This window comes from Ammospiza nelsoni, chromosome 7, assembly GCF_027579445.1.
Source record: "Ammospiza nelsoni isolate bAmmNel1 chromosome 7, bAmmNel1.pri, whole genome shotgun sequence".
Classification (NCBI taxonomy): domain Eukaryota; kingdom Metazoa; phylum Chordata; class Aves; order Passeriformes; family Passerellidae; genus Ammospiza; species Ammospiza nelsoni.
The window spans coordinates 18,880,613-18,899,528 of record NC_080639.1 but is presented as its reverse complement, the minus strand read 5'-3'; the positions used below and the strand labels follow the sequence as shown (position 1 = coordinate 18,899,528).

General features: G+C 39.5%; 1 protein-coding gene across 4 annotated transcripts in view; it reads right to left on the bottom strand.

Annotated features, from left to right (window-relative positions):
- The window catches only part of GPR155 (G protein-coupled receptor 155), a 35,625-nt gene extending 18,631 nt beyond the window's left edge, over positions 1-16,994 (bottom strand). Inside the window, exons 1-5 of one of the 4 annotated variants that reach the window (XM_059476412.1) lie at positions 16,839-16,994; positions 15,840-16,108; positions 6,116-6,621; positions 2,277-2,676; positions 781-946 (exon numbers count right to left, since the gene is read on the bottom strand). In XM_059476412.1, coding sequence (XP_059332395.1) covers positions 781-946; positions 2,277-2,676; positions 6,116-6,575 — 1,026 coding nt within the window. In that variant the 5' untranslated portion in view covers positions 6,576-6,621; positions 15,840-16,108; positions 16,839-16,994. Of the gene's footprint in view, positions 1-780; positions 947-2,276; positions 2,677-6,115; positions 6,622-9,437; positions 9,470-10,741; positions 10,950-15,839; positions 16,109-16,838 lie in introns of those variants that run through there. The other 3 variants (XM_059476413.1, XM_059476414.1, XM_059476415.1) reach the window with 3 other exon arrangements.
- Positions 16,995-18,916: the final 1,922 nt, after the last annotated feature.

Sequence of the window (18,916 nt, the reverse complement as noted above, 5' to 3'; positions counted from 1 at the left end):
AATTCATGAGAAGAAACCATATATATTTACAAGTGATTTCTAGTTTGGCTTCTCATTGTCTCTCTACTTTCTACAATTTGCACAGTGATGGAAATTTGAGTTGTTACTCATACTAGAGACTCTGCTTTAAAGAAATTTCCAGAGGTTAAAATTCTATCTTGCAAGACTTACTTTTATTATCCTTTTTTCTTTAAAAAAAAATACATCTAAACAACTTCAAAATAGAAACCACTAAAAACAATGAAAATCAACAAAAGTGTGTTAATGTCACTTCAAGTGGAAGCAACAATTCTAAAATTTTTTTTAAGTCAAAAAGGTATCCTCTACTACGTACATATAAAGTAAAATGCTTTCTATCACAAGATTTAACTGAAGGGCAGCACAATGAATCAGTTAAAGCTTAAGATCTTCCATAAATTTTCAGCTATGACACTATTCTTACTGAAGTCAGTAACAATTTATTTTTTCCCCTACAAAAACATCTCAAAGATAAAATCATTGGAAAAAAACAGACTAAAACACAGCCCCAAGAAACAAGAGAGATACAAATTCCTTATATCTGAAGTTATCCTATCTCTTTCTACTAGAGTCACAAATGAAAAAAAAAAGGATGAGGACTATCAAGACACTTAAGACATCAGGAAAGATCCTGGGAGTACAAGTAATTCTAAGATATCTATAGTTCAGAAAAGCAAATTCTTCAAGCCTACTTATTTTTTTATTTAATCAAAGAAGTTAGGCTCAAAGTTAGGACATATTTGGAAAAGTTTAACTACATACAATTCCTACTTCCATGTTAAATTGACTCGCAAATATTGCGACACCAGGTGCTGCTGGAAAAACTCCATAAAGAAATGCATAGTTTGATAAACTGGTGTGATTGACCACGTTGTCAGTCTTGTCCAAGAGCTCCACCATCTCTCTGCAGAGAAATGGCAACATGAGCCTGAAAGAAAAGGGGAAAAAAGCAACTGAAAAAATATTACTAAACCTACAATAGACTCTTCTTTACCCAGAAAATGAATAAAAAGGAAACTTAAGGCTTTGAATACTACTTATGAAAAGCAATATACTGACATAACTTTGAATGATTGCTTTTATTGTTATCAAAATATTTCCCAGCTGCTTAAAAATCTTCCATCACAAATTACATTAAAATAAGAAGGACAAACATATCAACAAACTCGGGTGTAGAAGCAGCTTCCCTGACCGTGTAGACACATTCTTTGTACAAACTTCAAATTTAGAATGCCAAGACATTAAAAACTCTCTCAATTTACAGCTGTTACAGTAATAGTAGCTACAAGCAGTCAGCAGCTCCGAAATTCAGTCCACCTTTGTGCAAGCTGTCTGAAATATAATAAGGACTCAAGCTTAAGTATTCCATGCCAAAAGTTCTGGCCAGCAAACCAGTGACATCAAGGCTATTTCAGCAATAGCCCAGATCTCACATAGACTCAGTGTAAATCTTACATAGCCCTACAGTAAACAAAGTGGTAACATTAAAACCAGTGTTTTTCACACTTTTTTTCATTACAAAATTTGTTATTAAGCTGGTTTACAGACTAGGTCTTTAGCTTTGAGGGTTAGTTGTACTTGATACTGAAATGCACCTTCAAATTTTACAATATAAACTTAAAACCCAAACATTCTATTAAGTTAATTGTAGTTCTGTAGGAAATAAAATATTTTATATCAAATAAACAAATAAATATTCCCTGAAATATCTTCAAGGGAAGATTATGATAGTACAAGTTCTAAACAGAACTTGGCATTTATTCATGCTTAAAAGTCAAGCAGTTTTAGAGTATGAAGTGACCATTTTTATGCTCTTCCAGTATAGTTTCAAAGACTTATAGATAAAGTAAGGAGAAACAACTAATTTGGAGATGCATTGTTTAAGCCAAATAAAATACAAATACTAATCTAATATATTTAAACTCACTACTATCTATTTATTCAGTAAATTTTGATTTAAGCTACTAATTCCCCAAATACCCAATTCACAACAGATGGCCTGTAGGCAGTCCATGAAGGCACAGCACCTCTGAACTTCTTTCTCTGCAGAGCTTGACAACAGGTTTCTAGTCTATTAAATTTCCTTTAAAAATTAACAGCTGTATTTTATCAAAGAGTTTGGGAAGGACTCACTCAAATTCTGGGAGTGAAATGTACTATTAACATAATGTTTTTGAGAGAAAAGCCATCTGACCAGGGTATTCAGAGCTTAAAACATCTAGAGAACAGAAGTATAAAAATACATAAACTGAACTTACAGTTTGGCTGTGATGAGAAGGATCAGTGCTACAAACATACCCTTTGTCAGTTTCTTCGTTTGTCCCACCATGGTCAGTCCAAGGTAAAAAAGTGCAGAGCCAGAAAATGAACTGCCCAGTCCATCAAGGAAGTTTTCAAGGTATTCAGGAATTTTCTGGCCAAGAATAAAATTTGAGGCAATTCCTATGAAGACCATGAATACAATTGGGTTCTGCAAAACTCGGAGGAGTGCTAGGCCCACTATTTTGATTTTGCTCTGTGACACAGTGCGATTATTCCTCCACTTCTGGATTTCACAGAAGATAAACCCCAGGGGGTTTAGCATCATAAGAGATATTGGAGCCACTAGGTAAATGTACTGGAGATACTCTGGGTAAGTGTTTTGATATAAAGCTTCAACTAGAAGACAGAAAATGAAGAGTTATGAGTGATAACACTTCAGCAGAAAAATACATTGAAATACTGAAATTAAATTTTGCTCTCTGAAAACTAAAGAAAATTATTTAAGTTTCCTCCAGAAGGAACTGAAGTAATCAATAACAATCAATATAAGATAATGCAGGAAGAGAAGTATGTCCTATCATATTAGGCAACAGTTATCTAAAGAACACATTAAAGACCAAAGATTAACTATCCAATGCTATTAATCTTCCTACAATTAGCCACCATAAACAGAAAAAAAAGAAAGAAAACAAAGTAACAGTTCTATGTTTCCTTTGAGTCATCCCAAATGCTGGAAAAATTTTGGCTTTATATCTGACTTGCTTTTCCTCCCCAGAAACATGACAGATGGGGAGAATTAAAGGCACTTTGCAGGATACAAGTTGCTTCCCATCTTAAGGGAGTCTCAAGTCTTTGGAGTTTAATCAGTTCTCAATGGGTAAGCCAGGTGTGATCTTTCTACATTGATTCATTACAACACAACAAAGCAACAACTGGGAAAAAATTTTCTGACATAATTATTGGTTCATTCTCTGGGACTACTTAGGACAAGAGCAAGAGTTACTTGCTGTAGTTATGGTCCCTCAAGGAACTCCAAATCATAAGCTTTTGCCTTCATTACTACTACACATTTCTGAGTCAAAGAAGAATTGCTTCTTGTTTCAAGTTTGTACTAAAGGCACTTCAAAAATAATGAAAATGTTTTGGAAACATATAAAAGATTCAAGTCTAATGTGAATTAAAAAAAACCCCAATGCTTTAAAAGTAGAATGTTCTCTTTTACCTGACTTATAATTGTTATATTTAATAACTTTTTGTTATTAGTAATTATCAATAATATGCTATAGTTCTTAATAGTATGTCAATTATAGTACATGTATCTATAGTTAATTTTATAATAATTCTTACAAATAATATGTATTAGATATATACTATGCAATTAATAATTATTAATAACAACATTATTAACCTTTTCTGAAAAAGTTTTTCCTCGTGACTACATTTCTCAAAATCCACAGAGTTTTACCTTTGTATTATTTAAGCCTCTGGAATGACAGGAACTTCCAAATGCTAAATCAGCACTCACTTTTGAACAGTCTCCTCTTTACAGCAAATAAACTGACATTCTCAACTAGCTGATTTCTTATATATATAAAAAAAGGCACCAAAGGCATTTTTACTTTTACAGGCCATTATTAAAGTACATGTAGAAGAACTACCTGTATAAAATCCTAAATAGACTGCTGAACAGAAGTACCAGGTTTGGGGTTAGTTACTGCATTGAACAAGTCAGTTTTAAGCACTAAACACAACCTGCTAATCAAAACCACTTTAAACATGCTGGACACTTTTTATGCAAACAGTTTTTTTCCTAAAACCTCAAACCTGAGACTGATATTTTATATTGCTTTATACAGAATGCCGATGTCACTCAAACACAACTCCACCCAAGTCACATGTAATTAATGCCTGAGTGAAAAATTTTAAAAACCTTTACATTCTGGTAAAGTGAATCTGCATACTTAAGACAATAACTTAAGGTCTATATGTACTTTAATTCATGTATGAGGTTAGAATGCATTTTACTGGGTACAAAAAATTGAGTTAGATTACTGAGTCAATGGGTGGAAAAAAAATAAGACATCAGTCTTAAACAATCCTTAGCACAGTAAAAATAATCCACAACTTCTATACTGATTAAAAGTTTTCCTTTTATTTAAATCATGGTGCCTGCTTGCTGATTGTAACAAAAAACTGAAATCAAATATACTTTGGTTTTTTAAAAAATCAATTCTTCCATGTCCCAACTGCTCAGAAGTACATATAAATCATACACTAGTTGTCCATGCTTAATACAATGAGTATGATTAAAGTCACAGTGACTGCCACCCACACAGCACCTCTGTACACCTGTGCTTTAACACACAGCTCTAGAGAACACCTGAATCTGTTTGTCAGACTTGTATCATATTACCCTGCAATTAAAAACCCAAAGCTTTTTATCATAGTAATTCTGACTACATCAGGGGTGTGCTAACAAACCTCTCTGCCAGCTGGTTCTTTTTCACCCCAACATCACTTTTTAATCTAGAACTATCAAAACCATGATAACAGAAAAACAGTAATAAGCTTCAAAAATTTGACCCACATTTTGATTTTGCTATGTGCAAATCTTTTCAAACAGGAAAAAAGAGCATAGTAAAGAAATAATACATAGTAATAGTAATGTATTAAAGAAATTACATGGGATGAAGACTCAGGAATGATTAAGAGAGTTCAAAATGCCTTTTTAAATAGTGTTGGTTTAGTGTGTAATTTGCCAATATTGATTTTTTTCCTTTACAAATTTCCACTGCTACAGCATTTAAAAATATTTTTTCATTAAAAGATCAGGTTTTGTTCAAAACACTACCTCTACCACATAAAAACAGGAAGGCGTTCTTTGTTGTCCATTTCTGCAAACACTTCAGAGAAGCTTGGGTAATATTTTACTAATAGCAAAAAGTTTGCACAGGTGACAGCATGAACCCAACACCAGTGAAAATTTGGGGATGGGAGAAGGGAAAGGACAAGAGGAAATAAACCTCAAGAGCCTACAATGTTTCTGTTGCAGTAACTATTCCAGTAAAGCTCTAAATGGCGTAGATTTTGTCAATATCATACATAAAAAAATGTAAATCATATCTTAAAAATCATGGAGTACCTGAAGAAATATGCAGTCTTACAAGAAAGTAAAAGCTGAAAGAATGTTTTAACCAGGATACAATGGCAATACATTCAGAGACCCACCAAAACACATATATTTAAAAAAAGAGAAACTCTAATTGGCATCTAAAATGCATACCAACAAACAAAGATATAATTCTCACAGCCCCATTTGTGGCATACTTCTGATTTCATTCAAGAGGAATAAATCTCAGGAAATACAACCGAGGGAAACACAGTATTTTCATTTTAAGAAAGTATGCAATTGCATTTGTCTAAATTTTATACATATCAAGCAAATTTGAAGAGAATAAGAAAAATTGAGAATTCTCCTAAACATGCTGCCTTGGAATAATGAGAAAGATACTGTTAACTCCTAAAGTAATCTAAAATATGGATCTACTTGTTACATATAATCTGGAATTGCATGCTTGACATTGCCTTTGTAATTGTATTTTCAATTCTGTAATCAAACATCTTGTTTTTTGTTTTGCGAGAACCAACTTGCTCTCTTTTATTGGTTTAATCTTTCCTAGATGATGAGCAGTCTCAAAGAGAATTTGAGAGGCACTTCAGAAATTATTTCAATTGCATGGAACTTCAATTCAGAAGTCAATTTCAAATTATGGAAACATAAAAGCAAACATGTCTAGAACAGTGACAATAATTTTAAAGAAGAAAACATACTCACCTATTGGATATCCCAGTGCAAAGTCATTGCTTTGTGTAGCAAAAATAGGGAACAAACCTGCTTTGCTAAATCGGTTCTCAGGACTGGCTACTAACAACGTTAAAACACAGACTAAAAAAAACACAGCAGCTTTGGCAATTAAAACACTGTACAGGAAGGACCAATTCACATTTGAAAAATTAAGTACCACCATGTTTTTGAACAGTAAAGCCGGGAGTGCAAAACGGGACACAAAATTTCCCAGTCCTTTGGCCTGAGTTGATGTGATAATGTTGGCTCTTCCAGCTATGTAGCCACAAAGAATGATTCCAAAGCACTCCAACAGGGCTGGGAAAAGCCTGCTTATTGACATAGAAGGGGGATCGCCGGTGGTATTGAGTCCAGCTTGTCCAAGCAAAGAAAGAGACATGTTAGCTGAAGGTGAGAGGTTCTTTGCAGTGAAGTCTGAATAGCTATCCATTTCCTCTGATCACCTCTTCCAAAAGAAGAGTGTGAAATGATCTCATCTGTAAAAGGAACAAAAGTACACTTATTAACTTTATTCCTTTAAGTACAAGCTTATGCCCTCTTAATTTATTACAGAATGGACAACAGGAATAGCCCCTACAAGAACTGATCATCATGAAAGAAAGATAAATGTGATGAAGAATCAAAGCTTCTCCACTCTGGTACAAAAACATTTGGCAAGGTCCTCTTTACCTTCCAGAAAAATTTAGAGTTTAAATTATCATATCACCCTTGAAGTTTGTACCTTGCTTCGTGCAACTTGGACCTCTCCCAACATTTCAATATTGTGTGCTAATGACAGACTTTTCAGTTAGCAAAGAATCCACAGATGACACAGCAGCCAGTGATTTAATTCATTGCAGTAGACCTGACCCATATTTCTACATACAATTCTTTAGGTCTGGACCAGGGAAATTTAAGCATGCATGAAGCATTTATGTACAACAGAAATATCTGCTGACCCCTTTCCTCACTTGGTAGCAGCAATTGCCTTTGGAAGGGCTGATTACAACACCACAGGTTCTATATGCAAGCAGACACGTAAAGTCTGCAAATCAGATGAGGAGAGTGGATATCAAACACAAATATTCATTGGTCAATAGCAAGGTCCTGCCAGAAACAGATATGGCTTTGGCAATATAGCTCTGAAACCTGTGCAGTCCATCAGGTAACTGATGCACATAAAGTTCTGACATGACTAAATCCTGAAGTACTTTATTTAGGAAGTCAAGATGACTTACCTCACTTGTAGGGATAGAAACTAAGGCAAAGGTGAGCAGATTTCCCCTAAGCTATTTAAGGTATCCCCTAAGGTATTTAAGGTAAAGTCAAAATTGCCAAGTCCCAAGCAAGGCTTTGTATGGCACAATCTGTGCAAATCAGCAACTGGTTTAAGAGTCTTCCCAGCCTCTTTCTATCCTATCCACAAGGAACACAAAACGCAGCAGCCACGTAAATAAGCAAGTAAATCAAGTCAGTGCAAAGGTGAGGTCTTGTAAGGTCTGTTTCACACCCTGGCATCCAGCATATAAATATTCACAAGCTTCAACTCTTTGACTCATGACTTATTTATGCCTGAGGCTTTTGGTAAGCACTTCTATGATGCTCTGGTAATTCATCTGGACTGAGCTGCTGCATCATCCAGATCTGTCTAGTAGCCTTGGCTATCCCTTCTCCCAAGGAAAATGAGTTTCACTCCAAGTAGGGCTTATTTTAAAGGCTTTACTTTCTTATATTATAGATGATGAATTAGCTTAGATTTATTTGGACCAGGAACTCAATGTATTATTTGCTACAGAACAATGGGAAAACTTGCAAGAAATGAAGCAAACAACAAACCATTTCTTCTGCTAAAAAACTTAAGGATGTTGTTGGAATTTGTAAAATGTTCAAAAGAGGACCAGAGACAGATTTCCAACCCTGAATTCTTGAAAGAAATCAGCAACATTCTACACTAGCTGTAAGGTAAAAAGCAGGTTTTCAGCGCAGCCCCATGTCAAATTCTCCAAGCTTACAGCACTGCACAGAGGTAAGGCTCCCAGCAGCACAATGTGTTCAACCTACTCACTGCTCTCTCAAGGTATTTTTCTTCAGCAATAAGATACAGCTGAAACTTTTTTAACCAAATGCAACATTTGATCTGTAGTGGGAGTGTACTCCAACTGCATCTATCCCTATATTCTAGCATTCCTTCTCCTGTGCTTTCCTATTCAAGGCCAATGACAAGCCTCTCTTCCTTCTACATAAAAATCATTATTTCTCTTCACAAAATTGGTACAAAATGTAAATCCCTTATCTTCCTCACTTGATCAAAACTGACATGGATACACACCCACACAACTCTAACCATCATTTGTAAGCGAGTTAGATAGAGAGAGAGATAGATAGATAGACAGACAGACATAGATTCCTGCAGCCTTCCTTCAGCTTCATTACAAGGGAGCCCCTGTCAAGTCATATAGGACAAATTTTTGGTAAACCACAAGAGTTTCAAAGAGAAGAACTCTATTACAGTAAAAGCTGCTCCTGGCAATCCCCAGAGGGCTTTGAGAGTGAATCATCTCTTCAGCTCGAGAGCCATGCACATCCCAAACCCTTCATATTTAACACAGAGCATTTATGGCCAAGCAGTGTTTTCCAGAAATGCAAGCTTTTGCATTCTGCTTAACACAGTGAGTACATCTCAGCCCTCTTTGCTCTATAGGATACAGACATTTATATAACTGTTGTGAGATTATGCAATGACTAATCACAGATTTAATATACAGCATTGTTACACCTCAGGCTTATCCCAAACTAGCATCTCAAAAGAGTGAAATTATTTTCAATTCACAGTTCTTACTGAAATCAGAGGTAATGATCTCATGTAAACCCAAAACCTGATATATTCAACACAGAAATTAGTTTGTTCTCAGAGTATATGTAGCAAACTAACCAGACAAATGACACTAAAATAAGGAAATATAATACAGTTGCGAGGGAAAGCACTTAGCTTTGACTCCATAGAACATATGATTTGCAGTTATCCCTTCAGGGATTGAGGATTGAGATTTGAATCCTTGAGAACTCAGCCACAGCTGCATTTTTGGGAGCTGGAGGCCAATACAGACACAGCTTTTAGCAATAATGCTGCCCTATCTGCTGTTGACTGTGCCAGGCAAGCATAGCTGCTTGCAGCCAGACTGTCAGCTTGCACGAGAGGAAGCCTTGTATGAAGACCAGCAATAGACACAGAGCAAATAACAAGCGCAGTTTAAACTTCCCACAAAACATTTCGCTTGTAGGTTGTCAATATTTGTAAATTCTTAAAATTCACCAGACCAGAAGCTCAATTCTCCAGCAGCTGTGAGTTAAGCAACATCAGGTTCCTCTCCGAGTACAGAAATAGAGAAACTGTCTCCTTCACCAAAGGAGGGGAAAACCCCTTTCATCTTCTTTTTCTAATGAAAGTCAAAGACAGCATGAGTCAATAAAAGAGATAACTTCAATGTGTATCTCCCCTCTGGTCTCTCACTTTTAAGCTTCCAACTGATAAGCACTCTCAGGATAATATGGTGACACTGGCAAGACCGTGCACATTGCTCATAAATTATATCCCACAACATGACCTAGTTAAATGCAATGCAGAAACTCTCCTACTTGAACAAAAGGATGACACATTATTTTACTCAGGAAAATTATAATGGAATCAGGGTAGGAAGAGTTACCACTCGTAGCAGCTCTACTACCCCGTTCTCAGCTAAGATAAGTGTGTACTACATGCACTTTCATGCAAAAATTTGTTAAGTCAAAGAGGAAGCAACTTCAGGGAGATAAAATGATAAAAGTTAAGTGGGAAGAAGTGATTACCGCAGTTCCTAATTTTTGCAAGTTAACCACAATTTTTACTTTTCTCTTTATTGGGCTAAGAAAACAGAGAGAGAGAGAACAATACAGCAACAGCAATTAGCACAAGAATTGTGCCACCTATATCTGGAAACCCGGACAATGCCAGTTGTTTTTCACTATCACATCTCCTTTGCCATCCTTCTCCCAGGATGTCATTGCGGAAAGCCCCTGGCCGTGCAGCAGCCGCACGCCCTGGGCACCTGGGGATGCTGAGGCCTGCCCGGAGCACACGGCTGGCACAGCTCACAGCAGCGCTTCAAGCTCCGCAAAACTTTGGCAGTGCAGCTCAGACAAGACCAAATGAAGCAAGAGCTGCCAGCGGCACCGAATGTCAACTCAGAAAATGAATGAAAAATATACCTCCACGTAATTTTCGCTTAAGCTGACATTGGGGCTTGTCAACAAATAGATATATACTTCTGAAGTACATAGCAAAACATTTTTCAAAAGGTAGATAACATTTTCTTGCCAGCACCCTTTAAAAGCACCTCACTTGCACCACTTGCCAAAGTGGGATGTAAAATCCATTGACTTGCAGCCAGAGAGCTAACACAAAACCAACGCCTCTCGCCTGCCCCTTCCCGGCCCATCACTGCTCTCTTCCCATGGTCACCCCAGCTAGGAGCACACGGCATTTCAGTCAAAGATAAAAAACCGGCAGCACTGCCCTGCGTGACAGCTGCCTCAGCAGAAAACAGCGCCAGAAGCCGGGGAAAGGAGCGGGCAGCTTACCTACTCAGCTTTCGGTAGGCGCCTCCGCACCGGGGTGCGTGGGGAGGGTTTGTGCTCTGCCAAACTCAGAACCCCTCTAAGGCCGAGGCCGCCGGTACCGAGGCCAGGGAGAGGAGGTCTGGCCCGCCCCGGCCCGCCCCGCCAGCGACAGCCCCGCCAGCGACAGCCCCGCAGCCGGCGGAGCGCCGCGGGCGGGCGGGCTCCGGGCGGACCCCGGGCAGGCCGGGGCTGCGCGGCGGCGCGGCGGCGCGGCCGGGGGAGGGAGGGAGCGGCCGCAAGATGGCGGCTCGGCGGCCGCCGCGCGGGGGGCGGCCTGGGTCTCCGCCGCCGCCTCGGCCCGGGGGCTTCCCCCGCGCTCGGGAGCCGCCGCCCCGGGAGTACGAGAGCGGAACGAGCCCCGGACGCTCCCGGGGCGGCCTTCGTGGCTGCCGCCAGCTGCCCGCAGCCCCGCGGGCGGGAGGCCGGGCAGGGTCACCCCCCGTTATCGGCCCGAGGCAGCGTCACCTGCAGCTCGGCGGGCCCGATAGCGGCGCCGGCTCCCCTGGCCCTCAGCCTCCTACTCCCGTTCCAACTTTCCCCGGCAGTTAGAGCGCTTAGAAACACAACCCCGTGTTTTCCACGTGCCGTCGGTTCCACAGATCTGACCAGTCACTCATTTCCCCAGTAAAAATAAAAACTAAAGACTGGTAATGACAGAAGATTCTCTTCCAAAAAACGAGGACACAGCTTGCTCAAGGCTTTCCCTTTGCACTGCAATTGAGGGCACAGCAGTTCCGGCTGCCCTTTTCCTAGCCAGATTCTGCTGCTGCAGAGACAGGAGGAGTGAATTCAGTGTACCTCATTCTCCCCTCCTGATCAGACTAACCAGCTTGCCTTACTCGTTAAGTGGCGGCAGTAGGTGACCCTCTGGGAGCAAGGCAGTATTCCCGACTAGTGGAATGTCAACCAGTCTGTGTGCTCAGTAGCTTCCCATTCCAAACTTCCAGCAAAAAAAACTCAAAAAAAACCCTCAAAAAACTTGCAAGGAACTTCCAGGAAAAAAAACCAACCAAACAAATCCCCAAACCTCTTTCCATTTCAGGTAACACCCAAAAAAGACCAAAACAGAATGGAGAATTATCTCAACCAAAAAAGATGTGATTGACAATTGATGAAGCATTGTGTCAGATACAAATTCTTTCCATAGTCAGTTGTGTTCACAAGGTCCACTGTTGAAATGCTTACCAGAAATATATATTATATAGCAAGAGCAGCAGTATAACAGAAATAACACTTAAGGGGATTAATTGGAAATAGAGTTAAGAAAATCCTGTTAAAAATGCAGACAGGGACAGAAACTTATGGGGATAAACATGGCAGCTAGAAACTCTTAGAAGATAGTACATTGTCTGCTTTAAATTTAATACTATCATATATCTGCTTTCAATTCAATTTAAAGATACTGGTGCTTAAATTTTATCTTTCTGTACTAGTAGTGTCTACACTTACTAGAACCTCAGCTGACATGAAGCAGCCATGTCAGTGCTTGACTCCTTACTGCCTCTCATTCCTGTCTACATCCTGTCCCAAATCTGGGCCCACACAGCCCAAGCAAAAGATCAGCAAGGGATTATTCCAAAGCTGTGCCAAGGTTTATGATGTATGTTTACAGCTGGAAGGTGGTGCAGCTTGTTGGGTAACACTCACCCACTGGTAACGTTAGGGTGAGACTTTGTTTTGATGCAAACACTAATAAAGAAGATTCTTTTGTTAATTTTTTCACTGTTGAAGTTTCTCTGCTTGGCACCTGACAAAGAGCACTTTCAGACTGATTGGGATTTGGTTTTGGAAGTACAGTATAATAAGGCCTTTCTGATTTTTTGGCTGTCATTCATTCTTTCCTACAGACATGACACCTTAGAGGGATGTGCTTTGGGGAGTAGCAAGGGAGGAATACCAGACCATGCTAAGAACTCTTGGTAAAAATGCATGCCTTCCCTTCTCTTGAATGCATTTTTTCCCCTTTGAAAAGATCATTAGTGCTTTAGCATTTAATAAATTATTTAAAATACAAGAATCTTTCAGCTGTTTGACAAGAGCATACATTTGGCTGGATAGGCTGCTCATTGACTGCTATTGATATCCACCAACAACCAGCCTGATTTCCAAAGGGATCAGCAGTAACAGGACAGAGCTCTGTTTCCACCTCAGCTCTGCCATACACAGCGTGCTAAATCAGGTAAGCACACTTGACCCGAGTCTTGTCATCTTTGGGGGAACACAAACAAATTAAAAGTTTAATAGTTAAAAAAGTAAATAGTAAACAACCTCAAAACCCAGAAAAAGTAAAATACTTGAAAGTATGAAAATGTAGTATCAAAGGCATGTGAAAAAATACAATAAAATTATTATATCTGCTGTCTAAATAAATGAAGCAAAAGTATATAAATAGGGCTTAATGTGGCATATTTCCTCTTGCAGATTTTAATCTTTTAAACCATACTATAAGCAGCCTAGCAACTCTCTCTCATTTACATGCAGCATCTTCTGAGATGAACAAAGAAGAACATTAGGGTCTTACCCCTTGCCCTGTTAAGAAACATGAAATCATTATTAACCAGACTGTACCATCAGAACAGCACTGTGAATAACTCAAGCACCAGATTACAGGACCAGTTCTCCACTTGTCTGGGTAATGTTAGGAGCATGGTTTTCTGGCTTTTTTCAGTCTGGATAATTAGCAATGATAACTTAATGTTGAAGTCAAGATATCTTTCTAATGCAGTATTCAATATACAGGATACTCCTGACCATATGCCAAGACCAAAGGGCAGTATTTTCTTACTGCTTGACACCTCCTCTCTGCTCCCTCAACACTTAACCAAACCTCCATAAGTGCTTTCTTTGAGCCACATTTTCTCTGGCCTTGAACATCCCCTTGTGTTCCATTGAGCATCTTTCTGTTCCAACATCCTGCCTTTTATATAGTAGTAGAGTTTAGTTTCTTTTTCCTTGGAAGATCTCTGTAAACTAAGGGTAACAGCCATGGACATCAATTCTCATGGAGTTTCACCCATGAGAAGTATCAAAAAGCTCCCATGTATTAATTTAACACCCAAACATAACTACACCCACAGCTATAACAGTGCAAATAATGCATGGGAAAGGCAAGATTTTGCGTACAACCTCCTGGGAGGACAGGTTTATGGAGGTCATCAGCTCTTTATCACAGCTACCCTCTACCACTGGCAGCTCAGCTCTGGCAGTTGAACTGTGGATCACAGAAAACACAGTTACTGCCATTGCAAAGCCAAGCCTTCCAAAAGCCACTAAACAAACACAAAACTGAAAGCTGTCCCCAGAATTTTAATTCAAATATCTTGAGCATTCCCTTAACATGACATAACATTGTATAATCATTAACTACTCTCCCCCTTGATTTTTGTTGTTTTTCATTCAAATTGGATGTTTCCATCCTCTTTTGTGCCACCACTTATGTTTCCATCCACTTACGTGCCACCAAAGTTATCAATAGATGATATGGGAGACAATTTCTGCTTTTTGATCAGGGCAGCAGTTTAACCATTGAAAAGCAGCTGGAGCAAGCATTACATGAGTCATCCTGTGGCTTTCATCACACTCATTTCCCTGCAACAATTACACACACATAGGCTGGGCCCACACAGGAACTGCGAGAGGTTCACTCTCAGTGACAGCAGGTTTCAGACAATGTCCCTTTCAAGGACTGGCAGCGACCACATAAAAACATTTTACAAAGGCCTACAACTGAGCCACCTTGGAAAGGTTTCCTGGGAAGTCACAAATGCATCTTTGTACTCGGTGTGAAGGCTACTTCACTGGTAAACGTAGCAAGGTGTGAAGGCTACTTCACCAGTAAACTCAAGCACTTGTTGCAAAACCCAAAATTATGGGGTATCACGAAGAAAAGCACTCAAGAATTTACTGTAAGCAAGTACATTTCTCCAGTTTGTTTCTGAAAACACTAAAATTGGATTTTTAATTTTTTTCTTCTAGAGAACTAGCATGGAAGTTGTAGTCAAATTGTTAGAGTGTGGTGATAACTGAGACAACCTTGCCTTACAGTAGCAAGTGTCAGGTGAGCTTCAAAACAGCACTATTGATTAAAAATGTGGAAAATTCTCTAAATGACCTCTCAGTGGGGTATTAGAAAAATATGCCTTTTCCAAGAATAGAAAAAAAGAAAGAATACAGAATACGAGAAGACAAGAAGAATGTCAGCAAATGCATCAGGATGAAATCTGTCTGGAAATTTACAGACAGCTGTGCACCTTGTTTTCAACAGCATGGAAAAATCCAGGTACCAACACAGTAATTGCAGCAATGGATAGAGACATTAGCCCTTCTTAGGTAATCTCCTTACCAATCACAGGAAAAATACTTCCTCAATGCTCCTTGGCTATTGACAGTGAGCCACGCATTATATGAATATTGGATTTACACCTACGGACAATGTGGCTTTGTAACTCCACACTGGAAAAAACACCCTTCTCTTACAGCTCATTGCTTAATAAGTAAATGGATTATATAATGCACAAGGCAGGACCCGTGCTCAACCTCTGTTTTCTTAGCTGACCCCATCTAAAAATGCATGTCTAACTTTGGTTATCTGAAACTGTAGTCCAGGGTTCAGAAAGTTGGTTGGTTTGTGATGTCTGCTGTCCTACAGTTGTGCGTAGGATGTGCAGGAAGGACATGAAATGCTTATCAATACCTAGATGTGTCTGGTCACTTACACTGACTCACACGGTTACTGGCAAATAAACTATAGTGCACAATACACACATGGTTGATTAAGCAACAAGGGAAACCTGAGGAAAATTAATCTGTAAACAGGAAATAGGCCCCTGGATTGTGTCTCTGGAGGGTGGTGTCACACGAAAAGCATTTGTCCCATGAAAGAATTTCTAAAACTTCTGAGGCTTATATAGAAAAACCCAACACCTGAGAGAAATTCTGAGTGTCCTTAAAGCAATATAACACAGAGATCAGGAGAATGCCATATGTTACTCATAAGCTTAAGCTTGTTAACACAGAAATTATGAGGGATGCATTGGGTGTTTACATTCACCTCAGTTACCTTGGAATACTTTTGTAAAAGATCTTCCTTCTTAAGAAAGCAATTTATCAGCTCATCTATAATTTCACAGTTGTCCACCTCATTATCTGCGTTGGTTACGGGAACTTAATTGGTATTTTTCACATAGCATCTTTTGTAAGACAGTGGTATGCCCAAGCTGGTTTTGAAACAGTGTTTACTGTACTCCACTCATTCACTTCCACTTTGTTCTCTGGCTGAGACAATTCCACAGAACTGAAGGTGCAATTATAGCCTTCAAAATACTGTATCTGCCAAAAGAAAATACATGAAGCTAGTACAGACAAATTGCAGAAAGTCAAACTAAGACTTCAGCAATAATTATGTATGTTCAGGTGTGTTGAAATAGACTGCTCTAGAAATTAAGCCCAGTAAATATTGTGCATGGTGAAATTCACCTCTCTAAAGCAAAAAATAAAGAGAAGTTCAAGTTAAATTATATGGAATTAAATAAAGTTCAGAATAACCCCATGTGATTTTAACACTACAAGTTTTTTTTTTTCTGAAACTGTTTTCAGGGAAGACAAAACAAAGTAGAAGAGACCTCCTAAACATACAAATTCCATCCTTAATGCTAGGGCATCAACATTTTACTTGGCTCAGCAAGAAGGTAAGTGTGCTAAACTCAAATGCAAGTACTCAAAAATTAGTTACGTAGTTAACCAGACTAACTGGGAAAAAATATGCAAAAGTCAAAGAAAAAAAATCACTATTTCAACTTAGAGATTACAAATGCTTTAGCTGAAAAATCATTATCAAGTTTTTTCCATTTGCCTCATATTATGGTTAGAGTTGTATCTAATGTATATAGACACTTAAAATATTAAGTACTTTTATAATATTTATATTATAGTATTTTCAAATAACAACAGAAAAACAGTATGGGGTGAAATTATTAAGAACAGAGCATAAGAGTTACAGCTCTTCCTCAACCTAAGAAAACCTTTTCACCCATTTTGGCATAGGCAGCTTATTACTTACATGTTCTCAGTACTCTGAGTGCTCAGTCACTGGAAGACCACTCAAATTTGGCCTGAATCCTCAAAACCACCACCAAAAAACCAAACAAAACCAGGAGAGCTATTAGTGCTACACACAAGTTTCCCTAGCAGATGCTGCTAAGGAAAACCATTAAACCATTTTGCTTAGGAAAACCATTTAAAAGCAAGCTGCAGTGCATAAATAAACTGCTTCTGGTGTGTGACCTGCTGCAGCTGTTGCTTATTCAGCAAGAAACCGATTAGTAAAGAAATCCCACCCCCCTAAAAAACCCCAGCAAACCAACCCAAACAACCCACAAAACCTATTTTGGTATCACAAATTAAAAGCTTTGGAAATATTTTCAGAATATGACCCACATCTCCATAAAGTCTCTCCATATACTAAGTTTGTATTTGTGATCACATCACTATTTTGCAAGCCCCTATTTATTACTTACACAAATACAGCTTAAATGTTGTCCATCAAATGTATAGATTGAAGTGCATTGCCTCTTGTGATAGAAATCCAATAGTTTTTTGTTTATTTATTTCATATTCATTTCACCACTACTAAATCTTTCCTGCTACTTGTTTCACAGAACTGTATTAACAAGCCCTCTTCTTCCTGAATTGTCCAGCAGAAAGCTAGTATACCTTCTCCTCATTATATTCAGCAGTTTGTCACTACATTTAAATTAATGGCCAGCAACAATACAAAGAACTTCCTTTCTTAACTATTTGAGTAAGAACTGATTTTAAGACTGCAATATTGACAGAGTAGCTTCCTTAGAGCTCTCTGTTACTTCCACTCAGCAATTCAATTTAAAAAGATACTTTGTTTTAATTCTTAGCTCCTTCTCCAGCTACAGTTAAATAAACAAACAAACAAAAGAAGTTTAAAAATATTTTTTTAAAAAGCTAAAGACTTGGGTTTTTTTAGGTCTAATAGCATGCTGCTTTCTGTTGAAGTGCAGTGGAGTAGTGAGGTGTATTACTCTGTTGCATCATTTTAATGCCAGTACAGGAATGTGACTTGCCTAAGAACTGTGTGGCTGCGTGAAGAGTCAGCCGGATGCACCTGCAGTGAAACCGCGGTGGCGAAAGAGCGCGTAGCGTTCCTGAAGCGCTGCAATGCGCGCGGCCTCGCGGAGCGCGCTGGGCCGAAGGGACCCGAGGTACCGCGCAGTTCCACCTCCCGCCACGGGCAGCGGGGGCAGCGGGGGGTGCCCGGGCTCGGGCAGCAGGGCAGGCGAGTGGCGGTTGTCGCACGCCGTGGAGCGGCGCTGAACGCTCAGCTGGCCGGGCCCGGGCCCGCCGGACGGACGGGAGGCACCGCGACACGGCGCGGCCACCGCGGCACAGAGAGAACGGCCGGGCTGCGGCTGCATCCCCCTGTGCCCGCCTGCAAACACACACACACGGCCTCTCATTTTCTGATGCACGCTTGGATGTGCACTAGACACGCTTCCAGTTAAAAAAATACACTTTCAATTCCTGCCCTTGCTCACAAGTGGCCATATGTAAGAGAGAGGGAGGAATGAAGGTTCTGGCACATACGGTGATTCTCTTAAAGCACACAGCAGGGTATTGTTTCTAAATCAGCAATAAACTGGAGCAAACACACCAGCCCCCCAGCTGACTGGCACTTGGATGAAAGCACAGCAGCAGTCCTGCAGGCACAGCTCAGGAGATGAAAGTATCTATTTAGAGGAAAGGATCATGTATGTGTCTGATTTCAAACAAAGGCTCTCAGGTTTCATAAGGCACCCAAGCTCCTGGCAAAACAGCAGAAGTGAAAGTTTCTGTTTTCAGTAAGGAGGGGAAAAAACTTCAACAGAAGGATTTCAGCAGTTTGCAGTGAGGGCTGGTTTTGAGACAGCACAAACTACTGATGGGCTCTGCAGTCCCTGACAACAGCACAATGATGTTATCTACAGGTACACTAGTTCCAGTATCAAAATACCAACAACAGACTGGGGTTTCAGCCTGGACTTTCACCCACAGCCTTTACCTTGCTCTCTTCAAACTGCTCTGATTGCTTCAGCTGCCTTTGGCTCTCATGGCTTGGTAGTGCTCAGC